This window comes from Channa argus, chromosome 13, assembly GCF_033026475.1.
Source record: "Channa argus isolate prfri chromosome 13, Channa argus male v1.0, whole genome shotgun sequence".
NCBI lineage: Eukaryota > Metazoa > Chordata > Actinopteri > Anabantiformes > Channidae > Channa > Channa argus.
In genome coordinates, this window is record NC_090209.1 from 25,823,813 (window position 1) to 25,841,335 (window position 17,523).

General features: G+C 43.8%; 1 protein-coding gene across 7 annotated transcripts in view; it reads left to right on the top strand.

The window, feature by feature from the left end:
* The window catches only part of LOC137139888 (IQ motif and SEC7 domain-containing protein 1-like), a 139,998-nt gene that overhangs the window by 111,067 nt on the left and 11,408 nt on the right, over nt 1–17,523 (top strand). For all 7 annotated transcript variants that reach the window (XM_067527749.1, XM_067527751.1, XM_067527750.1 and 4 more), the window contains 12 exons: nt 5,651–5,819; nt 7,010–7,177; nt 7,391–7,564; nt 8,139–8,234; nt 8,874–9,529; nt 10,188–11,132; nt 12,436–12,594; nt 12,826–12,948; nt 13,036–13,202; nt 13,638–13,777; nt 14,151–14,276; nt 14,783–14,882. In XM_067527749.1, coding sequence (XP_067383850.1) covers nt 5,651–5,819; nt 7,010–7,177; nt 7,391–7,564; nt 8,139–8,234; nt 8,874–9,529; nt 10,188–11,132; nt 12,436–12,594; nt 12,826–12,948; nt 13,036–13,202; nt 13,638–13,777; nt 14,151–14,276; nt 14,783–14,882 — 3,023 coding nt within the window. The remainder of the gene's footprint in view (nt 1–5,650; nt 5,820–7,009; nt 7,178–7,390; nt 7,565–8,138; nt 8,235–8,873; nt 9,530–10,187; nt 11,133–12,435; nt 12,595–12,825; nt 12,949–13,035; nt 13,203–13,637; nt 13,778–14,150; nt 14,277–14,782; nt 14,883–17,523) is intronic.

The following is a 17,523-nucleotide window of genomic DNA, read 5'->3' on the forward strand; positions in this document are numbered from 1 at the left end:
TCAGTCTGCGAGTGAATATCCGGTTTACATCTGCAAGGAAAAACAATATATGAAAAATTGTAGTGTATCCGATTAGTGTGTGTGTGTGTGTGTGTGTGTGTGTCCTCTCCTTTGGACTTATGTGGTGTCGCAGGAAAAACAAACTGCTGAGCAGCTCCAAGGTTTGCATGTGAGTGTGATCATTTTCATATGCAGTGTTTGTGTTACCGTACGCTGAGCTGGACTCCACACTGAATCCTTTTGACAACTTTCCCTTTTTCTCAGCTGTGTGTTGATTGTGTTTATGCCTCTTTTGCATGTTTGTAACCAGCTGCTTTGGTGGGTTTTGCATCGGGCCACTGTTTTATTCAGATAATCTAATTTGTTGCTGTAAGTTTATTACAGTTTAATATTTGGGTTTAATATTTAGTAAAAGTGTATAAACTTCCAACTGCTGTTTCTTCATCATCTTAAACCCTGAAACTTCTACAGCGTGAGGATTTCCTGCTTTTTTTCTGTTTGTACAATTTTGAAATTAATATTTTTGCATTTTGTATTGATGGTTAGACAAAACACACCAGTAAAAGACGTCACTTTGGGCTTTATTCTGATATCCAGTGGGTGAAATGATTATGATGATGAGGAAAACATGTTGATAGAATAATCTGCCCTGAGGTGAAGCACTTGTGTGAAACCAGGAGCCAAAATGGGGTCTTGAGCTGGATGGACTAGGTCATGTGGATTGAATTATTGTTGAGTGCAGAATATGTAGAATACACAGTACATTAGTTTATTGCCTAGATGATCATCAGGGTTATGAAGAATTGCCAGTTGTGTTGTTGTTCCATGTTTAATATTAATGTTTTACAAATAGGAATATTCACCTGTACTGAACAGGATCTATTTCCTGTGTTTACTTTCATGTTCCTGCCCAACATCCATTTTTTCTGTGCCACAGACGTCTATTTTTGTCCAAAAAATATTTAAAACACATCATTGGGCCACATTGTTAAATTGCTGACATGTTTCTTCATTGAAAAAAATGGATGCTGTAATTTCCCCATAAACAGCTGGTTGTAAACCAAGACAAAGCAATACAGACAGAGGCAGAGGTTTCAGAAAGTTGATTTTGGCACAGATGTAGTGGATTTCTAAGGCCTGGGTCACCTGAAGTTTACTTTGTGACCTCTGCCTGGTTTAGTGTGCCAGAGGAGGCTGCCAGCATGGTGCTCAGTGCACGGCTGGGGTATAAATCAAACACACCTCACCTCGGTTCAACTCTGCAGCTGGCTCAGCCTCAGCTAGCTGAGAGAGACGAGGAGGACAGATGGACAGAAAGGTGGGGAAAGAAAAAGAGTAGAGATAAGACAAAGGGGGAATGGACGGGATATGAGAAAAGGAAGAAGAGGGATATAGAAGGGGTAAGGGAATAAACCGAGGAGAAGAAAGGGAATAAGGAAATGAGAAGAGGTTGAGAAAGCAGTGGAAATGGTACGGAGATGATGGGAACGATAGAAGACAGGTGGTGAAGGACAGCCAGAATGATGGAGACCCAGGGAAACTGGGGGAAGCAAAGAAAGATGATGATAGAAGAAAGATGATGAGGAGGAGGAAACAGTTGGAAAGAGACAGCAATTATCTAGAGTACCTTCCTCTCCACTTTTACTGCAGAGCCTCACTGGGATTTATGAGTGCAGTGAGTGTGTGTGCGTATTTAATATATCCGAGTTTAGAGATGGAAACACCACATCACGCCACACTAATTTCTCTCTCTCTCTCTCGCACACACACTTGTATGTCTATAATTGTGAGAGCCCTCATCAACATAATGCCATCCCGAGCCCCTTACTGTAAACCTAACCATTGCGACCGCTCCAGTAAGCCAAGACATTATGAGCACTCACTGATGTTTGTAGCTGTCTACTTGATTGTAGGAAATATTGGCAGCTGTAAAGACCGGAGAGAATTTAACAAGCTCCGTGCTTGTTGGTATGATGATTCAGTTGGGGCATCTCCACAATGGCAGGACCTTTTTGGTCGATCCCAGTCAGCAGTCTGAGTACGTGTGAGCATGTGGTCCAAAGAAAGATGACCAGGAAACAGGCAGCAGGGTGTTGGCAGACGTGCTGGAAAACCTGTAATCTGTGGTGGCTTCACAGATTAGAGGTTTCATATGTCGTGTAGAGTCCATGCTTAGGCATCTCAAAGCTGAAATAGTGCTTAAAGTCATTTCCGGGAAACTTATATTAATCCTAACCATTACTTGTCTGCTTTGTAAAATTTAATGTGTTAGATTATACATACGGCTAAAAAACTCTGGTCCAGCTATGGCTGCTCACTTGCTGTCAGGGGATAGCAGGTTTTGCTGCTGATTACCAGATGCAACAGGAGCTCAGCTGCACAACAGGGGACTGGTAAAGAAAACTGAACTTCATGCAGATACACTCTGAAGGTGAACTGCAGCCAGGCAAAACTCAAATGGGAGAATTTTGACTGACTTTTTACTTCCCAATCTGGGACAATTGCCGTTGTTTCCTAGGACCCCATACCACGTAAACCTCTGCAGGTAGACAGAGGGGGAAAAATGTCTTGTGTTTTTTTATAGCTGTTTTACAATAATTGATAGTGACAATTGTTGTTTTGCTAAATGCAAAATGTTCTAGTTACCAAGAGTCCTACTCATGATTCTCAGGAATTCAATATTTGTGCCTGATATCTGCAACAACAACAGTTACAGAGTAACTAGAACGTCACACCTGTCTCTGTCATATTTGTTTTGGGAGAAGAACAAGCAAACAGTTGCATTCTTGCGCAATCTGCTTAACTACAATGGATTGGACTGTCCAGCAATTCATACTAGAAGCAAAGCAGTTTAGTACTTGTATCAGTACAGTTTTAGCAAGTACTCAAATGGAATTACTTGTACTAAGTCTGGGGAAAAGTGGTATCGGGACATCCCCGCCCAAAACCAAACCTTAATCCTCAAACAGCACCGTGAAAGTGTGTCCCAAGGACGGTAACGTCCAAAATGTCCTCCCTTCTGCTGTGAGGTCAAAAACCTGAGTCGGTCCTCACAAAGACAGACCTGCAAGTACATTCACACACCATCTCACACACACTGTCACCCACACACTCATGCTGTGTCTCTCACAAACACAACACTTGCATGCACTGTACACACCCCCCCACACACACACTGCTGTTAGCCATGACTCACCCTTGTGTGTGTGTGAGCTTGGCAGTGCCCACGTTAGCTTCTCTTCCAGCTTCACGGGTGTCTTAGATTAAAACTGAAGAGCCCTTTTGATGATGAAACACACGCACAAACTCGCTCTAAAGATGGCTGACACACAGATTCCTCCTCTTTTCTCTTGTCTCCTCCTTGGTTCATCAGTTATATTGATGATCTATCAGCTGTGATGTTTTCTGCTGGCAGTAGTGTGTCTGCATGAGCCCAGCCGTTACCAATGACACATCTCAATAGATGTTTAGTCAATGGCAGCTCAATTATCTCTTATCAAACTATTGCCTGGTGAGGGGACAGCCCAGCTGGTCCAGTTTAATCTGGCTTGTTCCAGTTTAGTTTGCTTTGGACTATTTGGTCCAGTTTGTTCCGCTAGCTGGAAAAACATAAACCCAAATAATGTTCACTCGTCTTAGTTTTACTTGGACTTAGTTTCATCCAGTTCAGGCTCACTGGTTCTGGTTTTACCCAGGTTGACCAAAGCAGCTCAGTTTAAATCAGTTACTAATCCGATACAGTCAGGGTTCAAGCAGTTTAGTCTGGTTTGGTGCAGTTTTTACAGTCACCCACTTTCATCAGATTTTTCCACTTTGATCATTGTGGTCCTTGTGGATCAGCGGTAGAGCATTTGGTTGGGATGCCAAAGGCTACAGGTTTGAATCCCACCCCACCAGGTGTGTCCCTGCCCAGCCACCAGGTTTTGGGTGCTAAGCTGAGTTGTGGCAGGACATGTGTCTACAATAAAAATTCGTGCCAAATCTATGACAAGAACATATTCTGCTACAGCGACCACTGAAGGGACAAGCTGAAAGCTGTTGATCTTTTACTGTTGTGGTCCCATTTGATCTAGTTATGTTTGTTCGAGGTTTTTGGTGTAGCTTGTAGATTTTGGAGTGTTCCACATTGGTGTACTTGAGTCCAGTTTAATGTAGTTTAGGCTGTTTCTTTCATTTTATTACAATTTTTCTGTGTATCCAGTCTGGTTTATTTTTGTTGAATTGTGTTTAGTCTAGTTCAGTCATTTACCTACATGCAGTCCAGAATACAAGGATGATCTAGTTTGGTACAGTTGGTCTTGCTTGTTTTAGTCTAGTTCAGTTTGTTAGTTGTTAGAATTAAGTGAGTTTTATTTGATTGAATCTGGTATTTTGTGATTCATCGAGTTAGTCTTACTGTTTTATTGGTTTAGTCCAGTTAGGCTTTTCAAGATGGTTTCCAGACTGTTTCATTTGTGAATCTATTTCTGGTCCACTTTGTTCCTGGGGCGAATGTGGCGCAGGAGGTAGAGCGGTCGTCTACCAATCCCCCACTTGCTGGTTTCGATCCCCGGCTCCACCAATCATATGTCAAAGTGAGACACTGAACCCAACTTAGTTGCTCCCGGTGAGTGTTGGCCAGCTGCATAGCAGGTCCCCCATCGGTGTGTGTGTGTGATTGTGTGTGTGAATGAGGGAATAAAAAGATGTGTAAAGTGCTTTGTGTGCCAATAGTTAGAAAAGTGCTATGTAAGTGCAGAATATTTACCACTTTGTTCTGTATCAGGCTTAGTTTAGTTTGGTTTTGTTTACCTTGATTAGCTCCTCTGTGTTCTTATTTCTAACTAGCATTGTTTAGAACACATATGTCTGGTCTGATCCAGCTTAGTGTCCCAGTCGTCTGTTGACTTTCAGTCTAGTTTGTTATAGTTTAATCTGACCTGGTCCAGTGTATTTATATTTGTTCAATTCTGACTTGATTGGTCCAGTTTCTGCATTAATTTAATTAACCTTGTTTGACTCTTATGGTTTAGTTTTTTTCTTGGTCCATTTTAATCCTGATAAGTCAAGTTGCTTTGCTTGGTCAAAGTTGTCTTAGTTTATTGGTTTGTTCCACTTTACCTCTCAGTAGTTGTTCCGTGTTTTTGTTTGGACTAGTTCATTATGTGTTATTTTAGTTTGGTCAGTTTCTTTCTGACATGTGTTACCTTAGTCCAGTTTTGTCTGCTTTGTTCCCCCTTTGGCTGCACTTGTGTTTGTGCAGTTTGGCCCAGTTTAGCCTGGTTCAGTTTGGTTCGGTTTGATCGGTGCAGTCAGTTGAAAGCTGACTTGTCTAACTTTACTTCCTTTTATCTTGCTGTTTTCTTCTTTCCCTCAATTTTTTTTTATTGGTTACTGTACATCATACTCTTCCTCCTGTGGATTCTCTTCCTCTTTTTTATTCATTTTTCTCCATCTTTTATTTTAGCTTTTTTTGGACAGTAGTTCTCCTTGTCTTCCTCGTCTTCATCTTAATTCTGTTTGCCGTTGTTCTGCTCACTGTTCCATTCCTTCTTCCATAGACCCTAATTTTCCCCAGCTTGTTGGGTCAAACATTCATTTTGACCTGATATGAGCAACATTAGCAGAAAGATAACCCTCTGTCTCCCTGTGTTTTTCCTCTCTCTCTCAGCGTGGAGGGTGACTCTCAATGTCCGGAGGCACTAACTTTTACTGATTCGTCCTTTGGCCATCAGCCTCCCTTCCATCGCTATAGCAACAGCCCCCTGTCCAGCCCCTGTGACCCCTACAGCTCTCCTTCCACCAGCGGATCCCTGGGAGCCTCCCACACACATACACAGGTACTGACACGCCCCCCACACACACACGCACGCACATGCACCCACACACAGGTCCGTAGGTATTAAAGGTCTGTTTGTAATACATAAAATATATAACAGAAAGTATCACCTATTGCACCAATTGAATTTTAGTAAAACCAAAATCACATGTGAGCTGGATGTTTTAAAGGTCCAGTACATGCATCTATTTCACACTGACCTTTCTTGACCTTGGAAATGCATTATTGCGATAATCCAGGTAAGTGATAATCTCATGTGATGAAAACATGCTTCAACACTGGGGAAGTGGCTGAGGTCTCTCTGCTTTTCAGTGCGTTTCTTCTATTACCTGTTGTTTTTAAATCTGAAGCTGTTTAAATTAGACATTTAAACCTGAGTTGTTCTACTGCTTGATATGTGATAAAGGAACAATGGGGCCAAACATGGCTGTTCCAGTGTGAGAGTAAGACTGCAGACAGTGGATTTATTATGTTTCTACTTAGAACTAACTGCAGATATGCATCCATCCACAGCTTGCAGGCTGCACACAGTCATGTTCCAGAGTTTAGTAGTACGTACCGTTTATTGCAAACAAGAGACTAGTTCGCTGACTTTAGTCTTTATGGCAGTGCCTCCCCACAGGCTGCAAATATGCCCTGTAAATCTGCACCAAACCTGGTGAGAAACGGTGCCTGAGGACTGACCTGACGAACAAAACACAACTGAGATTGATTACACCGAAGATGAAGGTGGTGGTGGGGGAATCTCCTGAAGTAAACGAAGAACTGAACATAATGTTAAATAAGGAATTTATACCGCGGCACCATGTTTGATGATAACTTCTGAAGGAAGTATTTAACACTGAAATATTAAAAATACAAGTGAAACCCCTCTGATCTTCCCCAGACGGAGACGATGAAAGTAAGGAGTGTGTTTTTCTGTGGGAAAGTATTAGGCTCCTATAGGCTGCCGTACAGCAGGGTAAAAATACCTAATCAGTGTTAGCAAAGTGCCCCATGTGACTGTGCTACCACATTACATTGTCACTTGTTCTTGGTAAATTAAAACTTTTTAATACTGTTACTGTTTTAAAACTCACAGCTAGCGGACAGCTGACTCCAGAGGACAAGGAAAACAAGGAAACTCATTCAGTCTGCTAATTAAACACAAATTAGGAAGTTCTAAATCAATACTGATTTCCCATCTACCAGGGTAGTTCTCCCATCTTTCCCCCGAGCCCGGCGAGCCTTACCTGGGCTCAGCGCAGCCGACACCAGCCTGCCAGCCTGGCGCTCCGAAAGCAAGAGGAGGAGGAGAGCAAACGCTGCAAGGCTTTATCTGACAGCTATGAGCTCTCTACAGACCTCCAGGACAAGAAGGTACAACACTACTCATAGGCCACATGTCCAAAAACATTGACAGTCCTAGTGCAGTTTTGAATTCTCTGTAGTCCGCATCTCCTTTTTACCAGCATCAGTGCACATGAGCACATTTGACAATTAATATTCACAAATGACCACAATTTTCCACATTCCAAGTTCTGTTGTTCGATCCCTGATTGGTTGCCTTTGTACGATCGTGCTGCCTGATAGGTGGAGATGCTGGAAAGGAAGTACGGAGGCCCTTTTGTGTCCCGTCGGGCAGCAAGGACGATCCAGATGGCCTTCAGGCAGTACCGCATGAACAAGAACTTTGAGAGGCTTCGCAGCTCTGCCTCTGAAAGCAGGATGACCCGTCGCATCATCCTGTCCAATATGAGGATGCAGGTAGATATGTGATAAGATTTATCGTGCAGAGCACAGGCACAGAGTCAGACATGCAGGCAGACCTGCCACTAAAGGCACCGCACTTTAAACAGAAGGAGCCGGTTATCGAACTGCTGACCCTTTATATGTACATATTAAAATCGTAACATCAATACATATCTGAAGGATCTGGATCTCTGTTATTTCACCACAAAATCTAAGTTTGAATGTCTCCATATACTGAATTGGAAACAAAAGACTGTGTTTGTTTGCTGATTTTTTTCATAAATTTCTAATAGCAGCAGTTAATAAGGGGCTTGTTAGTGATTTCAGTACTGATAACATCCTTAAATGTCACTGCCAAACAATGAGAGCGAGCTCTCTAATTCTACTAAGTACAAATAAAGTTGACTGAGAGAAAGAAAAGAGGGACAGAGCGATCAGGCCATCAGACAGAGCACATATGCAAACATGCTGCTGCTCAACCTTGGTGGAAATTTGCTTTGGCTACACCCTCGTCACGTCACGCTCAGGTCCAGTGTGTGCACACTCTGATCCTGCATTGTCGTTGTGTGTGCGTTTTTGGTGCATTCAGTACTCGTTTGATGAGCGGCAGCCACAGGGTCAGGGGACAGCGGGTCAGCAGGGGTCAGAGGACGCAGGGGACATAGACGACTCATTCTCTAAACAGGTAAACACATTTTTCTTTCTGTCTCAACTTTTAATGGTCTTCAACCAAACTTAAGACGAAGCTGTTACTGATCAAATAAGGGCTGTGGGAATGTTAAGCAGCTTCGATGATGAGATAATACTTTTATTCATGTGCACATATTATACTGCAGGATAAAAGTGAAACGACTTCATAGACCAAATGAGAGAAAGGAGGTTAACATACATCAGGGTAATACTGCACTTCCCCAGTTTAAGGACAAAGGGACAAACAGGACAGAACTCATATTTACAGCATGATCCTGAAAAATGTCAAGCACTTTGTAACTTTGTGTAGAAAAGTGCTGTTTAATTAAAGTTATTCATATTTTAACAAAATGCAAAAAAGTCATAATAATAAACAAATGAAATTACTGACGGACAAATGGCCATAAAATATTAAATGTGAAAGAACTAACAACGATACTAAACAGTAATAGTAACTAAATATGTAATCAACTATAAGGAAGTATGTGTTGTAAAAGTTACAGTAAGTAGTACTTCAATAAAAAAAGTATTTTTTAAATACTATTGAATTTGATGTTGTTTACAACATGGCACAGAAGGTTGTGACCTGGGGTCATGTTTAATTCTCTGTGTTGTGTTTCTGTGTGGACTGCAGGTAAAGTCCCTGGCTGACTCCATGGACGACTCGCTCACCTGCCAGTCAGGCCGCGAGGACTCACAGGAAGCAGGAGGAGAGGGAGAGGAGGACGACGAGGATGAGGAGGAGGAGGGAGACGAAGAAGAGGAAGAGGAGGAGGAGGAGGAGGAAGACGATGAGGAAGATTACAGACAGTGTACATGGCGCAACGCCAATGCAGCCTCCCGACGTGCCGCAGGCCGGCCAGGAAGCGTGGGTGGCGGAGGGCGAGGAGGCATGGGAGGAGGTGCCGCCATGCACGAGGACAGCACTGCCACCTCCTTCAGCGACGTCACGCTGTACATGGACGAAGGGTGCCTCCCCTCCTCACCACTCTCTCGCCCGCCATCGTCACCGCTCTCCCGCCCCGCCTCCAGCTCTGACACAGAGTACTGGGGAGCGGGAGGGGGAGGAGGAGTAGGAAGTGCAGGGGGGAGACAAGACAGCAGAGAGACGGAAGGCGGCAGCAATGCCAGCCGGAGGAGCAGCACCCCCTGTACGGAGTGTCGAGGGGAGTACAGGGGGAGGGCAGGAGGAGGAGGAGGAGGAGGAGGAGGAGGAGGAGGAGGGGGGGGCCACCTCCCCGTCCTGACGATTGAACCACCCAGTGACAGCTCAGTGGACATGAGTGACAGGTCAGAACAGCCAATCAGAGTTTCAGAGTTTCTCAAGAATTCTGTAGGTCATTACCACAAAAACATGTTTCTGTAGCCCAAAATCAAAATATGTGCAGACTGTAAAACATGAAACACCTTCTGTTCTCGGACAGACAGACCTGCATTTATGTAGAATCAGAGTCACAAATTACAGATCAGAAATATTTCTATGAAGAATATGATCAGGGAAAACAATACTGTCTTTACAGTATCTCTGCTTTGTCTCATCACTCATCCATTACACTCTTGGAATATAAAGTTGAAGATTATCCTACGTGTAATCATATTACAAATATAACTGGTCAACCAATAACTACGGTAAAATCTCACGTTTGTGTTTTAAGTGTCATGAAATCTTGTTGCGGATTCATGCTGAGGACCAAAACATTTTGCAGATTGGTAAAATGTCAAACACAGAGCTCATGGCACTGCAAGTCAAAAAAACTGTCCCCCAGTTTCTGATGCACCAAATTACCGAAGTCGATCCCAGTGGGCTGGGAAATGAGCTGGGAATCTAGTTTTCACTTTTTGTATACTATATTGCGGATGACTACTGGTAACCTAGTGTTAGCATTGTGCTAATTGTTATTATATTAAACAAAGCAAATACAGAAAGTGTCAATTTTCATATCTTCAGGTCAGAGCGAGGCTCAATCGGACGCCTGGTGTACGAACAAGAGCCGCCGGGAGCCGAGCGAGAAGGAGACAGGGAGAGAATGGGAGGCGGAGCAGAAGGAGAGAGCGGAGAGGATGAGCGAGGAGGAGGAGGGGGAGGAAGCAGCGAAGCCGAGTCGCCACAGGGAACCATCAAACACAAACCAAACGGTCGCTCAGTGGCCACGGCACAGGGACAAACTCGCAGCCCTGTCAACGTCCCGTTACCGATGCCTACAGCCCGGACTCTGCCCTCACACCCGCTCCCTCACCCACTGCAACACCCTCACCCTCACCCTCATCCTCACCCTCACCCTCACCCCCACCCTCACCCATCTCCCATCCCCCATCTCCCCACCATCCTTCACCACCACCCACAGTACGGCCAGCCACACATGATGGACATGCACCACGGCGGCAGCCCCTACATCCAACACGCACACCACTTTGCCCAGCACCACTACCACCACCTGCACCACCAGCACCACCACCACCCTCACACTTACCCAGAACCCCCCTCTTCCCCACTGCCCTCCCCTATACCACCCTTCACACCTCTCTCACCCCTGCCACCGCCGCTTACACCTTCACCGCTCTCTTCCTCCTCGTCCTCTGCACTACAGAACATGGAGGCACAGCAGCAGCACCACATACACCACCCCCACCTCCACCACCACCACCTGCTCTGCTCGGACGGTGACAACGAGAGCGTGAACTCCACCACCACCAACTCCAATGACGACACAACGGTCAACAACTGCAGCTCCGGCTCCTCGTCACGTGACAGCCTGCGCGAGCCAATAGGTGGGGCCACACTGGGAAAACAGACCTATCAGAGAGAGAGCCGCCACAGCTGGGACTCACCCGCCTTCAACAATGATGTGGTGCAGCGGCGACAGTACCGCATTGGACTCAACCTGTTTAACAAGTATGTGGTCATGTCTGTAAACAACAGTATCATATATCATAAAACAAATTTCCTTAGGGTCAAAATTTGTGCCATTTTCCTAGGCAACCAGACACAGGTACAAAGGACCAAGCTTTGAAATTAAAGTTTTAAAAAATTTGCACTTCGCATTTGTTTTCATTTAGATCAGGTTTTATATATTATCCAATTATCCAATCCATATCCAATTTCACAGTTTGCTCTCTAATCTTTAAAATGTTTCTCATGCAATCAGGAGAAGAAAAACACCAATCTGGAGTGAAAATACATTTGTCTGCACAATTTGCAGTCACATTTTTTATATAATGTACATTTTGCATTACTTTACTTCCATAGATTTTTCTTTCTAACACTACAGTGACAGACCTTTAAGGCAAAAGGCAAAGTACGAGACTTTCAGGTCACAGATCAACTAACATTTTACACAGAATTGATTCCACAGAGTTCTGTGTTCTGTACATTCAGTATGACCTGAAACATACATGTGTTGACCTGTAAAACCTGACAGTCAGGTATTACTAGTGTATATTATCAATAACTCCTGCACAACCAACCAATAGAAGGCTAAACTAGACCTAGAGCTAGCCAGGACCTGCATCTTGAAACCTGACCCAATCCACCTTAACCCAAATGATCCAGCTGAATCTGAACTCTGCACCCAACACATCTCCCAACTGAACTCAACAGAACTTAAGTTTGTTCTGGTCTTCTGTACTGCAGTTGTGGAAAATGTCTTTGGAGATTGTCATTCATCCAGGGCACGGTCAACTGAAAGATGCTAAGGTGGTATCATTAGTGGAGATGTGCAGAAAGACTGTTGCATAAAGCACAATCATCCTCTGGTCAATTAGGAGGTCTGGTGGTAGAGCATTGGGTTTGGCTGCAGAAGGCTGCAGGTTCAAATCCCACCCCACCAAGTTGTGGCCGCACAAAGCCACCAAGGGCCGCCCTGGTGCCAATACCAAGCCCGGACAAGAAGAAGGGCTTCCGGCGTAAAAACACATGCCAAATCATTGTGTGGAACAAGTTCTGCTGTGGCGACCCCTGAAGGAGCAAGGCGAAAGCCCCTGATCTATAATCCTCTGGTAAAATAACTAACTAGTCAGTACCTTGAACAGAAAAGCATGTTTGATGAATTTAGAAAGGAAAAGATGTCGAGCAGTGCGCCAGTTACGTGTTGTGCGGTGCCACCGATTTAATAGCCACATGAATGTAAAGTTATTAGATAACAAGAAACAAGTAAAAAAGGCATCTTTCTGTCTTTCTGTCTTTCTCTCGACTTCAGGAAGCCAGAGAAGGGGATCCAGTACCTGATTGAGAGAGGCTTTGTGTCGGACACACCTGTGGGCATCGCCCGGTTCATCCTGGAGAGGAAAGGCCTGAGCAGACAGATGATCGGAGAGTTCCTGGGCAGCCGGCAGCAGTTCAACAAGGACGTGCTGGAGTGAGTAAAGGACATTCGCATGACTTCATCAGTCAAAGGCTTCCATCTATGTCCTCGCAGAGACTTTACAACAACAGGACAGTTTTCCTTATATTTGCGAAATCCAGATGTTGTATAATTTTCATCTAAAGACACCATAAATATGCAATAGTTTGGTTTCAAAAAGTTATGGAGTTTTTGAGGAGGGGGTTTAAGTAGTTTGATGTAGATGATGATTTTGTGGCTCTGTAGCTGTGTCCTGGACGAAATGGATTTTTCCGGGATGGACCTGGACGATGCTCTGAGGAAGTTCCAGGCTCAGATCAAAGTTCAGGGTGAAGCTCAGCGGGTGGAGCGACTGGTGGAGGCCTTCAGGTACTGAACCACACCACAACTTTGAATCCCAGAGAAGACACAGTGAGTCAGTGGAGTTGTCCTCATTTCCCGTGTTTCTCTCTGCAGTCAGCGATACTGCGTTTGTAATCCGGTGCTGATCCGGCAGTTCCAGAACCCAGACACCATTTTTATCCTGGCTTTCGCCATCATCCTCCTCAACACAGACATGTACAGCCCCAACGTCAAGCCGGAGAGGAAGATGAAGCTCGAGGACTTCATCAAGAACCTGCGGGGTCAGTCAGTTAATCATCTCAGTGCAGTCAGGAAACATGTTTTGGCTGGAAAAGAGTGAAAATGCTGCAGGCTGTTGTCATCACTCATATTTTACTCACAGCAGATTTTCAGCCATAGGAACTTGGCAAAAAGGATGCAGTGGTAAAAATAACTTGTGTAGTTTGTACTAATGTTTTTATTTTATTTATCAAAGCAGTGTTGATGTTGATTTGAGTCGGTGAAAAGGGATTGGAGCTGTAGTAAAGGTAACGGGGAAACTTGGGCCGACACCTCTCAGGTCTTTTCATTAAAGTTCTTCCACTATTAACTGAAAGATTCTCACTTTAAAACACATAGAGTCAAGATCCTCATGGTCCAAAAGACAAATCTTACTTGCCATTCCCAAGAAGGTTGTGTCTGTGTATAAGTGTCGTGAACCTGTGTGTCTCCATCAGGTGTCGATAACGGTCAGGACATCCCCAGGGACCTGCTGGTGGCAATCTATGGAAGGATCCAGAAATGGGAACTGAGGACCAACGACGACCACGTGTCCCAGGTCCAGGCAGTGGAGAGGATGGTGGTCGGCAAGAAGCCTGTAAGAGCTTTGGACATCTCAAACATACATCTTTGTATCCGTTCATGCCTCTGCATCTTGTTACCTCTCTGCAATTCAGTTCAATTTTATCAACATTTATGCAAAATGTATAAATGGAAAAATACATATTTAGGTGAGGAGGCTAGAAGGTCCTTGGTTCAAATCCTTGTAGGTGTGAATGTGTCCCCCACGACACTGAATAAGGAAAAGTGAAGTAAAATCTGTAATGTAAACTATGAAGATTAAAACCCTTTTTTGCTTCATTATTAGCTTGTGATACCAACAGAACTTGTGTAATGTGATGTAGGACAATGTTAAATAAAATACGGATGAAAATATGTTTCAGATTACTTTAATACTTTTATGCTTTCAGGTGCTGTCGTTGCCTCATCGCAGACTCGTGTGCTGCTGTCAACTGTTTGAGGTTCCCGACCCAAATCGAGCTCAGAGGAGCGGCGTCCACCAGAGAGAAGTCTTCCTGTTCAATGACCTGCTGATGGTAATCAATACACTGTGTGTGTGTGTGTGTGTGTGTGTGTGTGTGTGTGTGTGTGTGTGTTTTATCTACTTTTAAAGTTGCCTGAGTTAAATTTCTGTCAGATTGTTGCATAGGAGAAATAAAGGAATTGTGCACCTTTCAAAACATCAAACTGAACATGATGAAGGTGAAACCGGTGCTTATTTGAATATTTTATAAAGGTCATATTGAGGTCAGAAAAACAACAACGCACACTGGGCTTCGTGTTTGAAAATGTGCAGGTTCATGAATTTTGAAAGCAAGCAGCTCTGCTAAAGCTCACTTGCCTCCACATGCACTTGATGTCACGAAATGTCTTGTGTTTGTGGCGACATAATGAAGCGCAGTACATTTTAACAACGAAGACGAGCAGTGGGACATGTCTGCGGTTTGTGGAAATAGATTTCAACTAAATAAGGAGAAATAAAGATTAATGTAAACACTGCTTCTTCTTTCTGTCGCCTCTTGGCCCTTTTTCTTCTCCTCAGGTGACAAAGATCTTCCAGAAGAAGAAGACTTCAGTGACGTACAGCTTCAGACAATCGTTTCCTCTGGTGGACATGCAGGTCCACACCTTCCAAAACACCTGTAAGTGCTTCCCTCCCATTCTCTCTCTTCTTGCTCCCTTCATCTCATTATCTGTGTCTCTTCCCGTCCATCTGGTCTCTCCATCTGTCTCAGCCTCTCTGCATTTTATTTTCTATATTGCCATTTTTCCTTTTTCGCGCTTGCTCAACTGTCTATTTTTACCCGACAGTCAGCAGGACCCTCTGAAAATATAACACACGCACACACAGAAACACTTAAGCTAATACTGTGCTGAAGAGACTCGACGCTGCCCAGGGCCTTTGTATGTGTGATTCTCTGCATATGCACTGTGGTAATCGTCTCAGCATTTTCAAATTCGCAGTGTTTGGCGACGAAACAGCAGCAGGTTTTTGAGTGAGTTGTCTGTCACACTTCACACTGGTTAAAAATGTACAAGGTAAGTATAGAACATACAGTTGGATGTGATATGGACAATGTTTTGTGTTGACATTGTGGCCCCATGAGTTTGTTGAGATTTTCTAAGTCAGTTTATTCTGTGAAATAAAATTCAAATTGTCCGCTTAAGGCCGTTATCATGTGAGAGCATGTGTCTGGAATTAAGTAACAAAAGTTATAATGCACTGACTGGCTAAGCAAAACAGCCAATCAGAGTGGTCTCTCTTACCGACCCTCAGCCGACCCATCTGCTTGGTGTGTCAGGACCCTGGAGCATTGAAGCACATAGATGGACTGCAAAAACGGAAAACATACTGCACTTTGACTGCTTTCATCCAACTGCATGGACATTGAAGTGGTCCTTTGCACGTTTCCCTTGTCTGGATTTCACTCCATTAATATAATACCAAGTTTTCCTGGTATTATAGATGTTGTAATCTGAGGTTCCAGGGTTCAAGTGCCTGATCAGGTGATTTACCTTCATCCTTTTGGGTGTTTGCGTTATCACACTCAAACATGTTATGTTAAAAAAAAGTGCAACATCAGCTGTTTTATGCTGAATCTAAATGAGTGAACTCTCTGAAAGTTTGCAAAGAGTCTACTCAAGGCTTGTTGCACAATTAGTTAATTGTAAATTTGAATGTGCTTTGCCATCACAGCTTTCCTGGCAATGTGTTTACCAAGTCTACAAGCGTAGGGAAGCCAGGACACTTCAACCAGTAAGGTCTAATTCCAGCACGTGCCTCCAGAACAGCTCTGATCCTTCTTTCCAACGTCATTCCCTTGTTTGTTGTCTCGATGTTAGTTGCGTTACAGCAATCGATGTATATTTAACTTGTAAAACAGTGAACATCAGCCGCATTTTGTAGATGTTTTAGTGCAGGAGTTGTGAAATCTCAACTTGTACACCTTATGTAGTGCAGCTAGGCTGGAGCACGGCACTAGATGCTTTTAAACATGCACATAAAATGCATGTGGGACAGAAATTGTAGACGCTGTCCCAGTTGGAAATGTTCTCAACAATCTGTTAATAGTCACTTGGCAAAACATAATGTTGCATCCCTCTCCAATTACAGAAATAAAACTGCCAGCCTTTCCTTTAAATGCAAGGCATCTTTACTTTAGAAAAGTGTAGTCGGTACACCACCGACAACAGCAGCAACCTGTTTGAAGGAAACACAGTAGGAGCACATCACAGGATTTCCTAAATATATGCCTGTCAATCCGAAAACAAGGCCGCTTAGCTGCATTCCTCAAAACATGACTCACTCAACCGACACATTTTTCAATAACGATGTTAACACAATCATATACAGAGTGTGTGTGTGTGGGGGGGGTTATGTGGTTTCCAAGCCTCTATTTCAGCGGAGATGAATTGGCTCTCAGTTCTATGCAGCAGATTGGAGTTGGTGGCGTTTCAAATCTGCCTCAGCACCTGTTAACAGGATGCCTCAGTCTGAAGAGTTCAGCTCCACCATTTTCATAAATATCTATATATAATGCATAGCAGCAACTCGCTATGTAGAAATGGTCAAGATAATACGCAGCTCCGGTTGCTTTTCTCTCAGAAAAGAGAAAATATCCAGCAAAAAACAATGGTCAGACTGGTTTGAGCTGACAGAAAGGCAACAGCAAAAGGAGAAACCACTGCATACAGCGTGTGCAGAAGGTACAACACATCGAAGCAGGAAGCAGATGGGCTACAGCAGCAGAGGACCACACTGGGTGCTAAGAACAGGAACTGAGGCTACAGTTCACCAAAATTGGACAATAGAAGATTAAAAAACGGTGCCTTAGCTGATGAGTCTCAATTTCTGCTACAACATTCAGATGGTCAAAATTTAGCAGTGAACAACATGAAAGCGTGGATTTATCTTGCCTTGTACAAACAGTTCAGGCTGCCAGTGGTTTATTGGTGTGGGGGACATGCTTTTTACTCACTTTGGGCTCTTTTTATCTACTGAGGATCATTTAAATGCCACAGCCTTTTGAGTTGTTGCTGACCACGTCCATCCCTTTATGACCACAGTGGACCCATCTTCTAACTGTTACTTCAGGCAGGATAACACACCATGCCACAAAGCTAAAATGATCTCAAACTGGTTTTTTTGAAATTGATAATAACTTCACTGTACTCACATGGCCTCCACAGTCACCAGATCTCAGTCTAGTACAGCACCTTTGGTATGTTGTGGACCAGGACATCATGGATGTACAGCTGACAAATCTACAGCAACTGCACAAT